This window comes from Copadichromis virginalis, linkage group LG9 (assembly GCF_057382275.1).
Source record: "Copadichromis virginalis isolate Kocher_CV1m ecotype Utaka linkage group LG9, C_Virginalis_male_GT1.1, whole genome shotgun sequence".
Lineage (NCBI taxonomy): Eukaryota > Metazoa > Chordata > Actinopteri > Cichliformes > Cichlidae > Copadichromis > Copadichromis virginalis.
This window is the reverse complement of record NC_140626.1, coordinates 17780845-17796913: the sequence shown is the minus strand read 5'-3', so window position 1 is coordinate 17796913 and position 16069 is coordinate 17780845. Positions and strand designations below refer to the sequence as shown.

Genomic DNA, 16069 nt, shown 5'->3' with positions numbered 1-16069 from the left:
TGATTGGGGTTTGTTGGGATTTGTTTATGCACAACTCTCTTAATAGTCACCACAGCATTTCATTCGGGTTGTATTCTGAACTTTGACTGAGCCACTGGAACACCTCGATTCTTTTCTTTCTCAGCCATTCTGTTATAGGTTTGCTGCTATGCTTCGGGACTGTTGAACTGTTGCATGAACCAGTTTCAGCCAAGCTGTGCCAGCAGTACTGCTACAGCTTGGCACATTTGAGTCTAGAATACATTAATTTTCGATTCAGTTGGTACAAGATGCCCAGTTCCTTTGGTTGAGACAAAACCCCGTATCATCACCCTTCCACAACTGTGCTTGTCAGATGAGGCGGTCGTGCTGATATACTGTGTTTGGTTTTCACCAAACGTGGTGCTGTGCATTATGGAAAAATATCTCCACTTCATTCAAAGGACATTTGAAATCTGGTGGTTTGTTCTAAACACAACCTTGCAACCAAGTCGTGCAGGTTTGTTATTTTTCAAAGTTCTTCTGCTTTTATAGATGTGCTTAAACTTGCTGATGATCAGTTAATCGAATGCATTTGATTAGCAGCTTCTGGCTGCTACTTACACACTCAATTCCTCTGGATTGTACTTAGTTTTCCAAAGAACTGCATGGAGTCCTGAGAAAATATTCTTTTGCACAAATCTATAATTGAAAGACTTTGAGTATTATTATAGAAAAAACAACTAGTAGCAGAGCACTGGGGTCATATTTCCTTTTTGTGTTGTAATTTTAGTTTCCGGATTTTTTATCTTGGAGCTGGTCCAGCCAGTCACTAGTCGCAAGTCCCTCACTTTTAAACTTTTGACCAGCCACATGCTTATGAAGGCCATTAAGCTCAACACGGCAATATAAAAGCAAGATGGCACACACTGAAACCCCCCCCCCCCCCCTCCCCGAAGATAACTGAAAAAACAAACAAGCAAACTCTACAGGTGGTAACTGCAGCATCTAATAGATATTCAATGTATTGCATAGAGCTAATTGTATTTGGGTGTTGCTTTTGGCTTTTGGTTATAAATGTATCATGAAGGAAGTGAGAAGGTGTGGCTAATGTGCTCATTTGTTTTGGTCTGTGCTGTGGCTCTGAAGTTGTTTATGCTGTATATCACCTTTAAAACAAAGAAAACCTGTGGAAAAGTATCATCATTCAATAATGGGAATACTGTAGAGCTCAATCAATCATTCATTTCACCTGAACAAAAACCCCATCAAATATGTTCTTTTTTTTTTCTCCATTGAAAACATTTACCTTGTTGGAAATCCAGAATCATGCTCCCATAATAATACAGACTCTGTTGATATTTTTTTTAATGGGAAAAGTTTAAATGTTGTTTAAAAGGCATCTGCTAGTCCAGTGTAAGGTTCAAAGTCTGACAATCCAAGGTGACTTAAAGGTGATCGAGTTATTTACATAGTCCTGAGGAATAACCATTTACATATTCCTCAGGGCTATGTAAATATCTTCCAAACTAACCTAGAAATGCCAAAAGGAAGTTTATTTCATAGGCAAATAATGAAAAAAAGGAGCTTTACAAACAATATAATCTGCCTGTCTGTGGATAAAATAAATACACCATGGTGTGTATAATCGGTATCACTAAGCGCACAACCACAAACTGTTGCCGCAGGGCCTAAAAGGAGATAAATGTGGCTGTGGCAAAGTTTGATATTACTTACTTTAAGAGTAAAACCTCATAAAGGAGGAGGTAAACTGAAATTGGGGTTTAACCTTTTAGAGGGGGGTTTATTGCACCCAAATAGACAGTTTTCATCTGCAGCTGTGTCCTCATTAAGCTCAAATAACACAGTTATTCTGAAAGGCTGAAGGCTCTGTAGGAACTGATGTACAGCAACATGTTGGCCTTTATCCACAAGCAGTTTTATGTTCCCTTGGCCACATTTATGGCTTAATGAGTCAGACTGGGAGCTTATTTTCTTGTTGCGCCTGACTCTGGCAATCCACATTTATTGGTTTCCTTTTACCCCCATTGACCTTTTGGCAGGATGAAATCTAATATCCAAAAACAAACTTTCATTTTTGTGTCTGCAGCTGAGCCAACTGATTATGCAATTCTCCATTTTTAGGGTTACAGCTCTGTGCCCTATATATAGTAAGCACTGGGACAATCCACTGTGAATTGTTTTTTTGTTTTTTTTAATTTACATTAAAAAAATTCTCTCTATCAATTTCTGCCATTTAATTTATTTCTTTTTATATGTAATTTCTATAATTATATTTTTTACTTCTTTACTAGTATTTAGAATTTGTGAATTTTTAAAAATACTTTTTATTTTTTACTGCAAATGTAATTATTTTTGTTTTAATTTTTTAAATTAGAAATTTGTAAAAACTACCCAAAATGAAAAGTGAGATGCTGCAGTTGAACACCTGATGGCGCAATATTGGCAGGGACAAAAGAAAGTGTCGAAGAAGAAGAAGAAGCCGGAGTTTTGTCGCGCAGTGCTGACACTCCTTCCGATTCACGGCATTCGTGAAATCAAACCTTTCTGTCTGTTTGCAGTTCACCGTAAGTGACGGCATTTTATGGCAGCGTTGGACGCTAATGACGGCGGCCAGCTGCGTGACAAACGGCGGGCAGAGAGAGTGATGAAGGCGGCGCGGTGTGGAGTCCTGTAACGGCTGCACCATGATCCCCGTGTCCCTGCTGGTGTTTGTGATGGCAGGCTGGTGTGCTGTCTATCTGGCGGACACGCTGCTCAGGGTGAATATTTGCCTTTTTGTTTTTCTTCCTGCTCAGCAGTCTGTCAGCTAACGCACGTGAATGGATTTAACCATTAGAAGGTTTGAGCTGTGGGCACTCGTGTAAACAGGCCAGAGCAGCCCTGGAACCGCTGGGAACCCCGCTATTAAACACATTACGGCCATTACTTCACAATGTCTGTCCATGAGATGCGTTTAATGCTTAAAGTGAGCAGAAAATGTGGGAAATATAAGACCCTGTCTATCTTTAAATGCTATCAGAGTAAACTATAAGCGAGTACCTGCAGTAGTGTAGAGTATAACTCAGGATTTCCATGTATCCTGGAAAACCTGGCAACCTAGAGATCTGCTCTCTAACCCTTAAAATTTCGTGGAATTACAAAGCAAAACACAAGTAAACAAGGAAGAAGAGAGTCCAAAGGTGCAGCGCAAAAAGATATTAAAATCAGGTACAAACAAAGAGGAAAGTGCCATTCACAATAAAAACAGCAGGGGATAATTATACAGTGGGGCAAAAAAGTATTTAGTCAGCCACCGATTGTGCAAGTTCCCCCACTTAAAATGATGACAGAGGTCAGTAATTTGCACCAGAGGTACACTTCAACTGTGAGAGACAGAATGTGAAAAAAAAATCCATGAATCCACATGGTAGGATTTGTAAAGAATTTATTCGTAAATTAGGGTGGAAAATAAGTATTTGGTCACCTCAAACAAGGAAAATCTCTGGCTCTCACAGACCTGTAACGTCTTCTGTAAGAAGCTTTTCTGTCCCCCACTCGTTACCTGTATGAATGGCACCTGTTTGAACTCATCATCTGTATAAAAGACACCTGTCCACAGCCTCAAACAGTCAGACTCCAAACTCCGCCATGGCCAAGACCAAAGAGCTTTCGAAGGACACCAGGAAAAGTATTGTAGACCTGCACCAGACTGGGAAGAGTGAATCTACAATAGGCAAGCAGCTTGGTGTGAAAAAATCAACTGTGGGAGCAATCATCAGAAAATGGAAGACATACAAGACCACTGATAATCTCCCTCGATCTGGGGCTCCACGCAAGATCTCATCCCGTGGGGTCAAAATGATCATGAGAACGGTGAGCAAAGATCCCAGAACCACACGGGGGGGACCTGGTGAATGACCTGCAGAGAGCTGGGACCAAAGTAACAAAGGTCACCATCAGTAACACACTACAACGGCAGGGAATCAAATCCCGCAGTGCCAGACGTGTTCCGTTGCTGAAGCCAGTGCATGTCCAGGCCCGTCTGAAGTTTGCCAGAGAGCACATGGATGATACAGCAGAGGATTGGGAGAATGTCATGTGGTCAGATGAAATCAAAGTAGAACTTTTTGGTATAAACTCAACTCGTCGTGTTTGGAGGAAGAAGAATACTGAGTTGCATCCCAAGAACACCATACCTACTGTGAAGCATGGGGGTGGAAACATCATGCTATGGGGCTGTTTTTCTGCCAAGGGGACAGGACGACTGATCCGTGTTAAGGACAGAATGAATGGGGCCATGTATCGTGAGATTTTGAGCCAAAACCTCCTTCCATCAGTGAGAACTTTGAAGATGAAACGGGGCTGGGTCTTCCAACATGACAATGATCCAAAACACACCGCCCGGGCAACAAAGCAGTGGCTCCGTAAGAAGCATTTGAAAGTCCTGGAGTGGCCTAGCCAGTCTCCAGACCTCAACCCCATAGAAAATCTGTGGCGGGAGTTGAAAGTCCGTGTTGCTCGGCGACAGCCCCAAAACATCACTGCTCTCGAGAAGATCTGCATGGAGGAATGGGCCAAAATACCAGCTACTGTGTGTGCAAACCTGGTAAAGACCTATAGTAAACGTTTGACCTCTGTTATTGCCAACAAAGGTTATGTTACAAAGTATTGAGTTGTATTTTTGTTATTGACCAAATACTTATTTTCCACCCTGATTTATGAATAAATTCTTTACAAATCCTACCATGTGGATTCATGGATTTTTTTTTTTCACATTCTGTCTCTCACAGTTGAAGTGTACCTCTGGTGCAAATTACTGACCTCTGTCATCATTTTAGGTGGGGGAACTTGCACAATCGGTGGCTGACTAAATACTTTTTTGCCCCACTGTAGCATTATTAGTGTGGAAGCACATTCAAGGATTAGTGAGAAAAAAGAAAGAAAATTTGTTATTAACCTATTTTTTTTTAAAACTGAGACATCCATCAGGGCATCCGTCCACTTATTAGTTTTCATTAACTGGCTATCCTAATTAGTGTTGCAGGCCTGCTGGATCCTATCCCAGCTATTAGTCATATATTTCGACTTCAAAAAACTATAACTGGGTGAGCAAAATTGAATTTATTTAGGATTTTCTTGACTCGACACGGGGTTTGGTTAAATGACCCTTAGCAAGTTGCAGTTGAATCAGACACTTTTGCTAGCCAAAAGTATATCCCCATGTAAAAACATGTAACATCTTGTCAGATCTAAAGATACAGAGGAGCCAGTGAATGAGGCTTGTAATATCAACATCTGCTCAATTTCAGCTGCATTTTGAACAGTGTACAGATGAGTTAATGAAGACTTTGAAAGCCTTTAAATATCACTGCAAAATCAATTTTAATGTTCAGTGGAGTTTAAATCCCAGTTTCAGATTTGAGAAGCCTTCGTTTTATTTATAAAACATAAAAACCTTATTTCCTACCAAGTTAGAGGCAGTCTGCGGCCTCATTTCTGAGCTGTTTTGTGTGTAAACTATTTCAGTCGGTCCTCCTCCCTCGACTTTTCCTTTTCTTACAATGATTAAGCATTTGGCTGCTTTTATCATTACATGCATCGGTGGGCAATTTTTAACATTGTAACCCCTTGTAGCTTATATAAAGTTAGAGATGAATAGTGTAAAATTCTCCTTCTGATTGGGGGTTTCAATATGCAGAACCTTTTCTGATTACAGCTTATTGAGGTCCGGACATTGGAAATATGTGAACACTATAAGCTCTTACAGAATAACTCCAGTTAGACGTGCTTTCTAAATGTGGATGTGCTCGTGCGCTGACTTTGTTTCTGTCCTGCAGTCATCGGTGACGCATCGGATCAGCTATGAGTCATGGCTCGCCAGTCGTGGCCTGATGTTGTCTCCTTTTCACGTGAGATGGCAAACCACCATGTTCAACCGACTATTTGCATACTGCGCCCGCATCAACCCCCGGGCTCTTTACATGTGGTACGGTTTCTGTATATATAATCCACTCAGCTGTTCCTGTAGTCTTTCTGAACTTTAATCGAGTGCAGTTAGTGTCAAAAATGGTAGAAAATGTGTATGTTGTGACACACAAGCCTAAACTAACATTTACAAATGTGTACAAATGATTTGATTCAGGTGCTAGTGGAAAACCGGGACATCTGAGCTTCCTCATGTGTTTTTCAAATAAAACATTTTGTTTTTGTTTTTTTTTCCTGAACAAACAGAACAGCCCATCACTCCTCGACTACAAAACATACATTTACAAGTTACAGATACAGTACGCACAATAAATAAGTACATTTGCAAGTTAGTTTATGCTTATGGATCATAACACGCACGTTTGTAAAACATTTTGAGACTAATTTCCCTCTATAAACCTTGTCCACACCTTCAGATTCCTGCTTCCTTCCACTTCAGTTACAATAAAATTATACTTTTTTTTTTCTTGTAAATGAGGCGCTGTGTTACTTTTGACTTTGATACTTGATGGTTTGGCTAAAAGCTTTCCTCAACCTTCCTTCTTCATCATAAAAGCATTTGGCAATTTAATAACATTTCTAAAAACGTCTTTTCTGCAGTAAATGGATTCAGAGAAGCTGTTGACTTACTTTCACGGGACATAATTTGTTTCCTGGAAGAAAAAGACATTTTAGAGGATTACATTTTAATTGCAAACTGAGTCTGCACTGACTTCCTATAACCAGCCGTATGACAACCGAGCCTTAAAAGCTAAAGTCGGCAACAAATGTAAAAAATAAATAGCTTGAGATGTTAGCAGACATCTTTCCTCCTGCAGATGTCCTCTCTCTTTCTAAAGACTAAATGGACAGATAGACATGCATCATACATGCTGAAAGTAAGTCGATTTTTGACTTTTCAGTAAGCAAGTAACATTTACAAAGCACTTCTCAATAACATAACATCACATGGCTCTTCACAGTAAGATGAAGACAATGATGGAAAAAAAATAAAATGGGGATAAAAGCTGGTCTTAAGCTTCCCTTAAAGGTATCAGAAATGTCCACAGACCTCAAAAGCTCCTTTCTTCCTTAACCTGGACTGTGGGACAGCTAGCAGCACTGAACAATAAACTGTAATGTCTTGCTAGTTACATATGGATTTAAAGGCTGACTAATATAGAGGGGCATCTGACTGTCAGAGATTTGAAAGAATTTTGATTTGAATCCTAAGCTTTAATTCGAAGCCAATGTAAAGCCAGGACCATTTAGAGGACGTGATGAGAAGCCTCACAGCAGCATTCTGGACTGTTTGTAGGCGATGAGGTCCGGTCAGGATTTGGTCTGGATTGTAGGATTTAAACTCTACTCTCAAAGGTAAAGGTCCTGACGCTATCTGCGTCTGGTCAAAGAAGTTGTTTTCCCATGACACAGTTTAGGAAGGAACCTGAAGGACAGGCCAGTTTTTACATGTTTGTTTTATTGATTCATATTTTTTATGCTAACACCCCCAAACTTTTGGATTTATAGTAGATGACTTGTAGTAGTGACTGTTTTTAAAAATAATACTCTTAGTGTGGAACTGACTTGGTGTGGCATTTCTGAGTTTCTCAATTCCAGGTGTTTTTCCCGTTGTGTAGCTTTAATAATCTTTAGTTTTTTCACATTTATAAATGTGAAAAAAGTACAGCAAAATTGCACTTGTTGAATTTGCATCCCATCTGTGTTTCCCAGGTTCAACAGTGGTCTGGTGTTTGGCATCGCTGCCATGTTGGGCTCAGTGGTGCTGCTGATAAGGACTCTGCAGCAGACCATCGCTCAGATGACCACAGACAACCCACGGATTGGAGATCCACAGACCCTGCAGGTGGTGGTAGGTTGACTTTAATGTGATTTCTATACATAAGTTACATCAGCTGAATGAAAATGGCAAGTATTCATCAGATTTAAATCTGTAAGCTTTTGTGTCTCTTTTCTGTGTGTAACTGGATAAAAACATCCTTCAGAGTTGATCATAAGCGTGTGAAATTCAAATGTCTGTGCCATGAAAAAAAAAAAAGACCCCTGCTTTTCAGAAGTGTTTCCCTGTTCACTTTTTATTCATTATGGTGTCAAATAACCGTGCATAAATGTGAGCCCTATCCCCAGTGGAGCTCTGTAGGTGATTCATGGGAAGCTATTAGTGGGCCATTTATATCCAAGAAACTACAGCTTATTGCACCAGCAGCATCTGCTCTTATATAACTATCATTAGCTTACAGTTTTAAGCTTTTAAGGTGCTAACTAAAAATAAAGACAAGATGATAGTTTATTCAATTTTAATGAAATTTGCAGATTGTTTCGGTAAAGTTTAATAAACTCCTTGCTATCTAAAATATAACAGGACACCGGAGTATATTCTCCAGCATCTCACACTTCTGATAATCAGCTGTCTGCTTGACGTTTATTCAGCTGTGTAAAAACTATAACTTTAATCTCAGCCAAACCGATTTACTCCCCAGATAGCAAGGAGACATTGAACAGATGTTGATTTTCCATCTGAACCATCAGAATCGTCAGGATTGAAATGTCAACACAAAACCAATGTTGAAACAACATTGAAATACTGATGAAACCTGACACTGACATTGAAATAACATTGATTCACTGTTGTTCTGTCATCGTTGATTGTTGATCTATTTATAGTTGACAAGGTGACAACAATCACGTTGAAAAACCATCGATTTATGGTTGAGCGGGAAATTAAAGCTGCTACCACTTGGACTATTCCGCAGCACCCCTCTCAGTGGTACATCCCTCCAGGTAACCATTGTCTTGTACAGTAGAGCGGGACATTAGATTTACTCTCAGCGGAATTGACCGGAGAAGGCATCAGTTTATGCACTGCACTGGCCTGCACCACGATTAGTATAAGGTAAGAATGAATGACTTTTGTTCTATTCGTTATTTCCACGGTTGCATTTGAATAACAGTAAAAAAAAAAAAAAAAAACTTGTTAATGTAAAGTTTCGGATAAAATGTGGGAGCCCGAAATTGTGTCTACTTTCATCTTACAATCTGGCAACAAATAAATTGCACTGCAAACAAAGTCTATCAACAAAGAAAACATTTCGTTTCATACTTTTCCGTTATATTCCCTTATAAAGCTAGCTTTAACGCTTCAAGGGTTCCTTTGTTCTTGCCGTCGCCTCGGCGCTTGACCCAGACTTTCGCTCTGTAGTTGCTTTTTAGCATAGTACTACAAAAAATTGTAAATCTGTGATTGATAAACGTAAAGGTAACTGTATAAAGGTGTTCAATGACTTTGTTACTTTTAATGATTGGAGAGCACCCGCTTCGATTCGCACTCAATTCAAACTTTACGCTGCACGCTCACCTAACTTGCGTTTGCACCTTTTGTCCGCACGTAAACTGCGTTTAGCATTTACGTGTGGACGAGGAAGACGGAGAAAACGCAGCGTCAAAGGTGTGCGCCTATTTTGACGCCACACTGTGCGCCAAGTTTTTGTCTCGGTGCCATGAATTCCTACAATGGCAGACTTAGACAAAATACTGTTAATTTTATTATCTTCAGTGTTTAAATGCTTACATATACGGGTTTGCTTGTAATTGTTGCCTATATACATTTTAAGCTATTATTTATTATTTAGTTCAATCAATAGATCAAGTTTTGTAGTGACTATGAAATATATTGTAATTATCTGTTTCCTGTTTATCCTAGACAGGGCAAAAAAGGACTCCAAATTTAAAAAAAGATAAAAATGAAAGACTGGTGCATTGTGCAGTTTAGCACTGGTGGTACAGAAATAGTCCCTAGATCATGGATAAATGGGGAGAAATTGTCATGGCCTCCATATCCTCCGTGAGACACATTCAGGATCCACGACGCAGTAAAGAGGAGAGTTCATCCTGGTGCAACATGGCTCACCTATGCACCAGTCCGACTTCTAATAAGCCATGGTGGGTATCATCTGGATTGGTATTGTATAAATGTAACAATAACAAGTTTTTCGTGTCCTAATTTATGTCTGGCCATACATTGTGTTTGTACTTCCAGACACATTTCACGAAGCAGAACGCAGTCTTCAGAAATATCTAAGTGAACACTGTGATACGTCTGACCTTCAGTCCGAAGCTGAAACTCAGACCAGTCATAAAAGAAAGCACAAGTAAAACTTTTTTTTATTTCACAAACATATCTTTGATTGCTAAGAATTTATGATCTTGTCTTTTATACATATCTGTGGTGCTTGCATACTGCAATATCACCACATAATATAGTCCAAAAAGTGGAAGCTTGTAAACTTTTTATAAATGCAAAGCCGTGTACACTTGTGCAATTCAAAAATTCCTTGTATACTGTACCTTCTTGCACATCTCCGTTTCCTGTGTGTGTTGTTATAAATCAAACTGTAACTTTAGGAAAAAATATTCCAAAAGCACATTTGTAATTACTTATGACCGTTTTCAACTTTTTTTCTTTAGACCAAATCCCCTGTACACATATAGTGACTCAGAGGATGAGCAGCCCACAAAGAAATGGTTTCCCCAGGCCCCTCGAGTGAAAATACCAGGTAATAAAATACTGTCTAGTGTCTTTGTACATGTCTGTATGTGACACAAGGAAACGTTTGACAAGTTGTCTGTATTCTTAAATACTTAAAAAAAAAATTCTTTTTCTGTCAGACCTGACGAGAGCTGTTAACGAACTCCGTGAGGTCGTCAGAGCCATCCGCAATACCGGCTGCAATGAATCGGTAGATGCTGGGGTACTGCCTCTGGATTTGCCCTTGCACAACATTGAGGAGCTAAACAATGCAGAGCCAGCTCTTCAATCACAAGAGGCAAATAAGGCAATGGTAAGTATATAAAGGTTATGTACACTTTGTAACTATAAAGTGTAATAGCTGTCAGATGTGATTTAAATACATAACAAGGGCCTGTTGATTAAACACACAAGCACTTGCATACACATTTAAGACATGAGACACGCTAATTCCATCTCTTAAAATGTGTCTATAGGTGAGACGCTTTGCCTTGATTGGAGCCTGACGCAGCAGTTAGGGGCAAACTCTATGTCCGAGTTTGTCTTTGCACAAGCAGTGCAGAAATGGCTCCGATACGCCCCAGATCGTTTGGGTGGTGCAGGACGCACATCATGCAAAAAATTACAAACTTCTGTGAATCATATAAACGTAAATCAGAAACTGTCTTTTAATAAAGTATTTAGCAAACGAAACATGCCTATTGACCCTTTTTTTGTTTATTTTTTTTCTCTGTTACATCACATGCAATGCTTTCTTATTTTAGGATATTAATATTGACATGATACATTGTGAGACATTTGGGTTTTTTTTATAAAGGGTGTCCAATTTAAGGAATAAGTACAATTATGTGTTTAGGTGGTTGAAGTATTGATGGAAACATGCAGTAGTTTAGTATTGGTTAAAATACCTATAAAGAAAGGTAGATTTCCAGTCATGATTTAACTGTTTTAATAAAAAGCAACTGTGCGAAAGAGGCGGAAAATCAACACCATAGCTCAACAGTGTTTCAATATCAGAATCTGACATTGTTTCAATGTCAACAGTATTAGAAAATATAACGTTGAATCAACGTCAGGTTTCAACATTGATTCAACATCAAAACCTGACGTTGTTTCAACATTAAAAAAGGGTGCAAGAGTGACGTTAGGTCAACGTCACACTTCAACGTTGGTTCAATGACACAGCCTGATATTGACTCAACATTGTTTCAATGTTTCCTTGCTATCTGGGTCAGGAACAAATAAAATACAAAAAAAAAAAAAAGCCAAACAATAACATTTTTAATTTATCTAAGTGACTCATATATATTTAACCTGAGTCGCGAAAGACGGCGGTGGGTTTGAAAACAATTTGCCGGGAGTCCGGTGTTCTCACGGCGCTAGTGACCTAGCTATCGAGTTAGTGGGTAACAGACGTCTCCGAAAACGTCGGAGCGCTTTTGAAAATATGTGGTGTCTTGATAAACTGAGCCGATATTTGAGGTTTACACAGCTACATTCTCGCCTGAAAATATGTTAAACGTTTATTTTGTGACCCAGAAAGAATAATAAGAGTAATATTAAAACTAACTAGCTACCGCCATTGTTGGAAACTAAGCTGGGCCGCGCTATGAATTCTGGGACACAGCTGCTTCTTCTTCTTCGGGGTTTAACGGCAGCTGGCATCCTTGTACATGCTGTGCTGCCATCTTTTGTTTCAGTCCGTTATTACACTCTTAAATCCTGCTATTATTCCTGCGTCTTTTGCGATCTTACAAAGCTTCAAACGACACGTCGACTATTAAATCAGTCGTCGACGATTTTGATAGTCGACGTAATTGTGACTAGTCGACAAATCGTGGCAGCCCTAGTGGTGATACAAATTAGAATTTTTTATTTGGGAAGATGTTACACTGTGGTTAAATTGGCTCTTCATTTTTAGGATAAAACTAACCATAAATGCTGATTTTTAACTCTGTGAATTATGTTTTATGTTCGTATCTTAGTCAGTTTCTTTTTTTTTTTTTTGTCTCTGGTGTGTCTTTAGGTCCCCGGCGTTAATCTACCCACAAGTCAGCTGGCCTACTTCTTCATCGCCCTGCTGCTCAGTGGAGTAATACATGAGCTGGGCCACGCTGTGGCAGCACTGAGGTAATAACCACACCGCACCACATTGTAGTGTCAACATAGCATCCAGCATGAATCCATCATGATGAAGAGCATTTGTTTTGTTGGTGGATAATATATTAAACTCCAGAAAGGTGAAAGAATACAAAGACTCCAATACTACAAGTGTGTTTGCAAGGAGGACGTTGTAAATGTATGTCAGACTTCTGCTCAAAACGTTTGAAGCCTGGTCTTAAAAGTAGAGAGGACGTCTGTCTCTTGAAGCCAAACTGGGAGCTGGTTCCACAGGAGAGTAGCCTGATTTATAATCTTGTCCCTTGATAACCTTTCGGGATTAAGATAAAGGATTTATCTGAATCAGAGATAAAGGATTGTTAAAGATGGGACAATGTGCCTGCAGACATGAGCCAAATATAGAGCCCTTTGCCTTCTATTCTGCTTTAAGTAGAATGTGTTTCTGCTACTTTAGTATTTAAATTTGACCTTAAAACACCGGTTTGATAAAATTAGAGTGGCTTAGGCTGTCCAGGTACAGTGGAAATTAAATGTGTTTTTTGTATTAATCGCATGTTTTGATGTCAAATTCAAAACCACAAGTTGCTGGTGATTTTGTTTCATTGCGTTGTATTACTTGCTCACTTTGTGTGATTTTGATGAGCCCCAAAAAATCCCTTTAATTCATTCCTGATTTTTATTTCATGGTGCATTGGTTCTGATTACAGTTAATGATTAGGTGGATTGTGCAAATCCAAACTAGAGCTGGGCGATATGAGATTTTTTTATATCACGATATGTTTTTTTCATTTCAGGCGACAACGATATCTATCACGATATAAGCCAAATAACTATATTTGTAAGATTTAAATGTGCCGTTGCTCACAAGTAAAATGTGAAATAATCAGCAGCTTGTTTTTATTTAAATATTTATTTCCCATAATAAGTTCAACAGGGTAGATGTACTTAAGGAACATGAGACTTTTTCAGATAAATAAAGGCAAATATTGCAAACTACACAAAAGGCAGCCGCTAAAGCGTTTAAGTTTCAAAATAGAACAAATGAAACAGACTACTAAATTGTCAATTCCACTTAGAAACAAAATATTAATTCTAAAAATAAATCTTAGTTTGTTTTACAGAAGAACAGACAAAACTGACTAACTTTTGTCAATATCAAATAAACTGAGAACTAAAAGGAAATTCTCAATCTCTCCTTGTTGTATAGCTTAGCTTTTCAAACAGTTTTAACAGTTACTTTAGTCTGACAAAAGCCGAATGACGAATTAGCGCTTCCAGTCAGAGACTGAGGCTACGTCCACACGTATTTTTGAAAACGGAGATTTTCTGTTTTCGTTTTAAAAAATAATCCCGTCCACACATAAAGGCAGAAATGAAGGAAAACGCTGCTATGAACATGCCAAAGCAGCAGGTGGCGCTAGATTCCTAACCGTGCAGAAATGTTGGCCAATCAGAAGTCTAGAAGCCTCGGTGGGAAAAAGTAAACAAAGCTGGGGCATAGAAGCAGAACCGAGTCGTATGTGTGGAGGGACAGTAACTGTGTGTATATGTAAGCATTTAAACACTGCAGAGAGTAGAATTAACAGTAACAGTATTGTAGAAATTCATTTCACTGAAACAATAACGTGGCGCACAGTGTGACGCATGCACCAGTTTATTGTATTTCCAGACTTGCTTTCGGTACAATTTACAGTGCACGCTACTCTGTTTTTTGTCAGACTTGAAATAGCCGAAATACCTTCACACTACGGAACTTCTATGGCTCTTCCGTTCGACAATCTCTCCGGCATTGGAACCATCATCTGTTTTCTCTTCGGTCACGCTCGGTTGATTTTTCTAGTCGGCACACTCATTTCCTCCATTACCCGCTGGCTGCTTCCCAAACAAACACACGTGCGGCTTGGCACTTGTGCTGTAGTAACAAGTCACGCGACATGACGCTGCGGCTGTGATTGGTTCGGCTCTGCGCTACTTAATTTAGATTGGCTGACCTTTTTTTATTTTTTATTTTATTTTTTTAAGAGGACAAGAGCGGCGAGGTCTATCGCGATAGCTTAATTTCTCTATCGAGTAAAAGTTATATCGCGATACATATCGTTATCGTTCTATCGCCCAGCTCTAATCCAAACTAATGAATTAGTGTGCATAGCACATGGTCCAGATGACCCCTCTGATCTGCTGCATCATCCTATTTTTCACAAAGCCACTGATTTCAGACAAGTGATTTTTAAGTGAGGAGCCTCAAAGACTTCTTTCATGTGGATCCAGTCTGTAAGACTGTGATTAACCTCTGCTGGAGGATTTTTTTTCTCAAAAGGGTTGCACTTATTTTAATACAGGATACAACTTGTGTACAGATAAACGTGAAGGCAGTAGGGGGCTAGGTTCCAAGTACAGTGGTATGTATTTATGACAAATATAGGAAAAGAATTAACATTTGAAAAATATGTACATCCATAAACAGTCAAGTCAGTATCTTGATTCAATCAAACAGGGGTTCAAGGAAGCCAAAAACTAGTAGTTTTTGTACTAGTTTCCACCACACCAAAGGGCAAGCCAAAGATTGTTTTGATTTTTTTTTAAAGGATGTTTATTGTAAATTCTGTTGCACTAAATTAACAATGAATTCTTAACTTTCAGTCCAATATATACTGGGTGTATCAAAAAGAGTTGTTTGATTTCAAAGTGCTGTAATTCTGCAGCTGTTCGCCTGTAACAATCGAAAGATGCGTTGTTACAAAGAGGGGATCCATGAGTTTCATGTGGTTGCTGGACATATGCTGTTTGTCTAGAAAGGGACATGCTGAGCAGTTGTGAAAATTGCAAGTTTTGTATATAAAACATTATATTCAGCCATGTATTTTAAAATGTATTTCAAGGTTCTATGTCTGTTACTTTAACAAATATAGCCTTTTGAAATTGGATGGTTCTTTTTGATGAACCCTGTATATTGCAGTCGTATTTAGTAACCCCAAGTGCTGCTGCACACCTGAGGCGAATAACGTTCCCTTACTGCACATTGGCTCTGCCCTAAGTACACCCCGCTTTAATTACATATCAGTTAATAACCACATAATCTAAAAAAAAAATTAGATTATGAAATTACTAGCAAAATGTTTACTGAGGTCAAATATCCAGTGAGCGCCAGAATAGATTTTCCCATAGCTTCTTATACAAGCCGGCTTCTGCTTGGAGCCAGATGTTTCCCCTTGCTTTCTATTTGAAGGTTTAAGGTACCTCCAAACTTCCCAGAAGCTACATCTATGTTTGCCTCTAAATATTCACAGACACAATAGTGTGTTTGTCTAAATGGTCTCAAGACTTCTTATACGTTTAGTGGAGTCTGGTGTGTCATTTGAGTTCAAGGGCAGCGAAGCCCAGTTTGATCTCACATGAGCTCTGCTCTTTGCCTTTTTCTAGTAGGTGTGCCCTATCTCATGTGCACATCCATGGTATGTCATGTACCCCCTAAAACAC

The 16069-nt window shown here is 39.1% G+C and overlaps 2 protein-coding genes across 2 annotated transcripts in view; both read left to right on the top strand.

The window, feature by feature from the left end:
* The first annotated feature begins 2448 nt into the window (after positions 1-2448).
* mbtps2 (membrane-bound transcription factor peptidase, site 2) overlaps positions 2449-16069 on the top strand; it is a 31701-nt gene continuing 18080 nt past the window's right edge. Inside the window, exons 1-4 of the mRNA XM_085467979.1 lie at positions 2449-2741; positions 5799-5947; positions 7660-7798; positions 12498-12601. Of these exons, the coding sequence (XP_085324105.1) occupies positions 2667-2741; positions 5799-5947; positions 7660-7798; positions 12498-12601 (467 nt within the window). The 5' untranslated portion in view covers positions 2449-2666. The remainder of the gene's footprint in view (positions 2742-5798; positions 5948-7659; positions 7799-12497; positions 12602-16069) is intronic.
* On the top strand, positions 8652-11164 carry LOC146701685 (uncharacterized). The gene is made up of 6 exons (XM_085469262.1): positions 8652-8727; positions 9793-9885; positions 9983-10094; positions 10411-10499; positions 10612-10784; positions 10948-11164. Exons 1-6 carry the CDS (start codon positions 8652-8654, stop codon positions 10975-10977), a joined length of 573 nt encoding a protein of 190 aa, XP_085325388.1. The 3' UTR covers positions 10978-11164.

Excerpts from the sequence above, each read along its gene's own strand:
- LOC146701685 (XM_085469262.1), top strand. The coding sequence starts at position 8,652 with ATGGTTGAGCGGGAAATTAAAGCTGCTACCACTTGGACTATTCCGCAG. Across the intron at positions 8,728-9,792 it reads TCAGTGGTACATCCCTCCAG|ACACATTCAGGATCCACGAC; the intron begins GTAACCATTGTC and ends ATCCTCCGTGAG. Across the intron at positions 9,886-9,982 it reads CCGACTTCTAATAAGCCATG|ACACATTTCACGAAGCAGAA; the intron begins GTGGGTATCATC and ends TTGTACTTCCAG.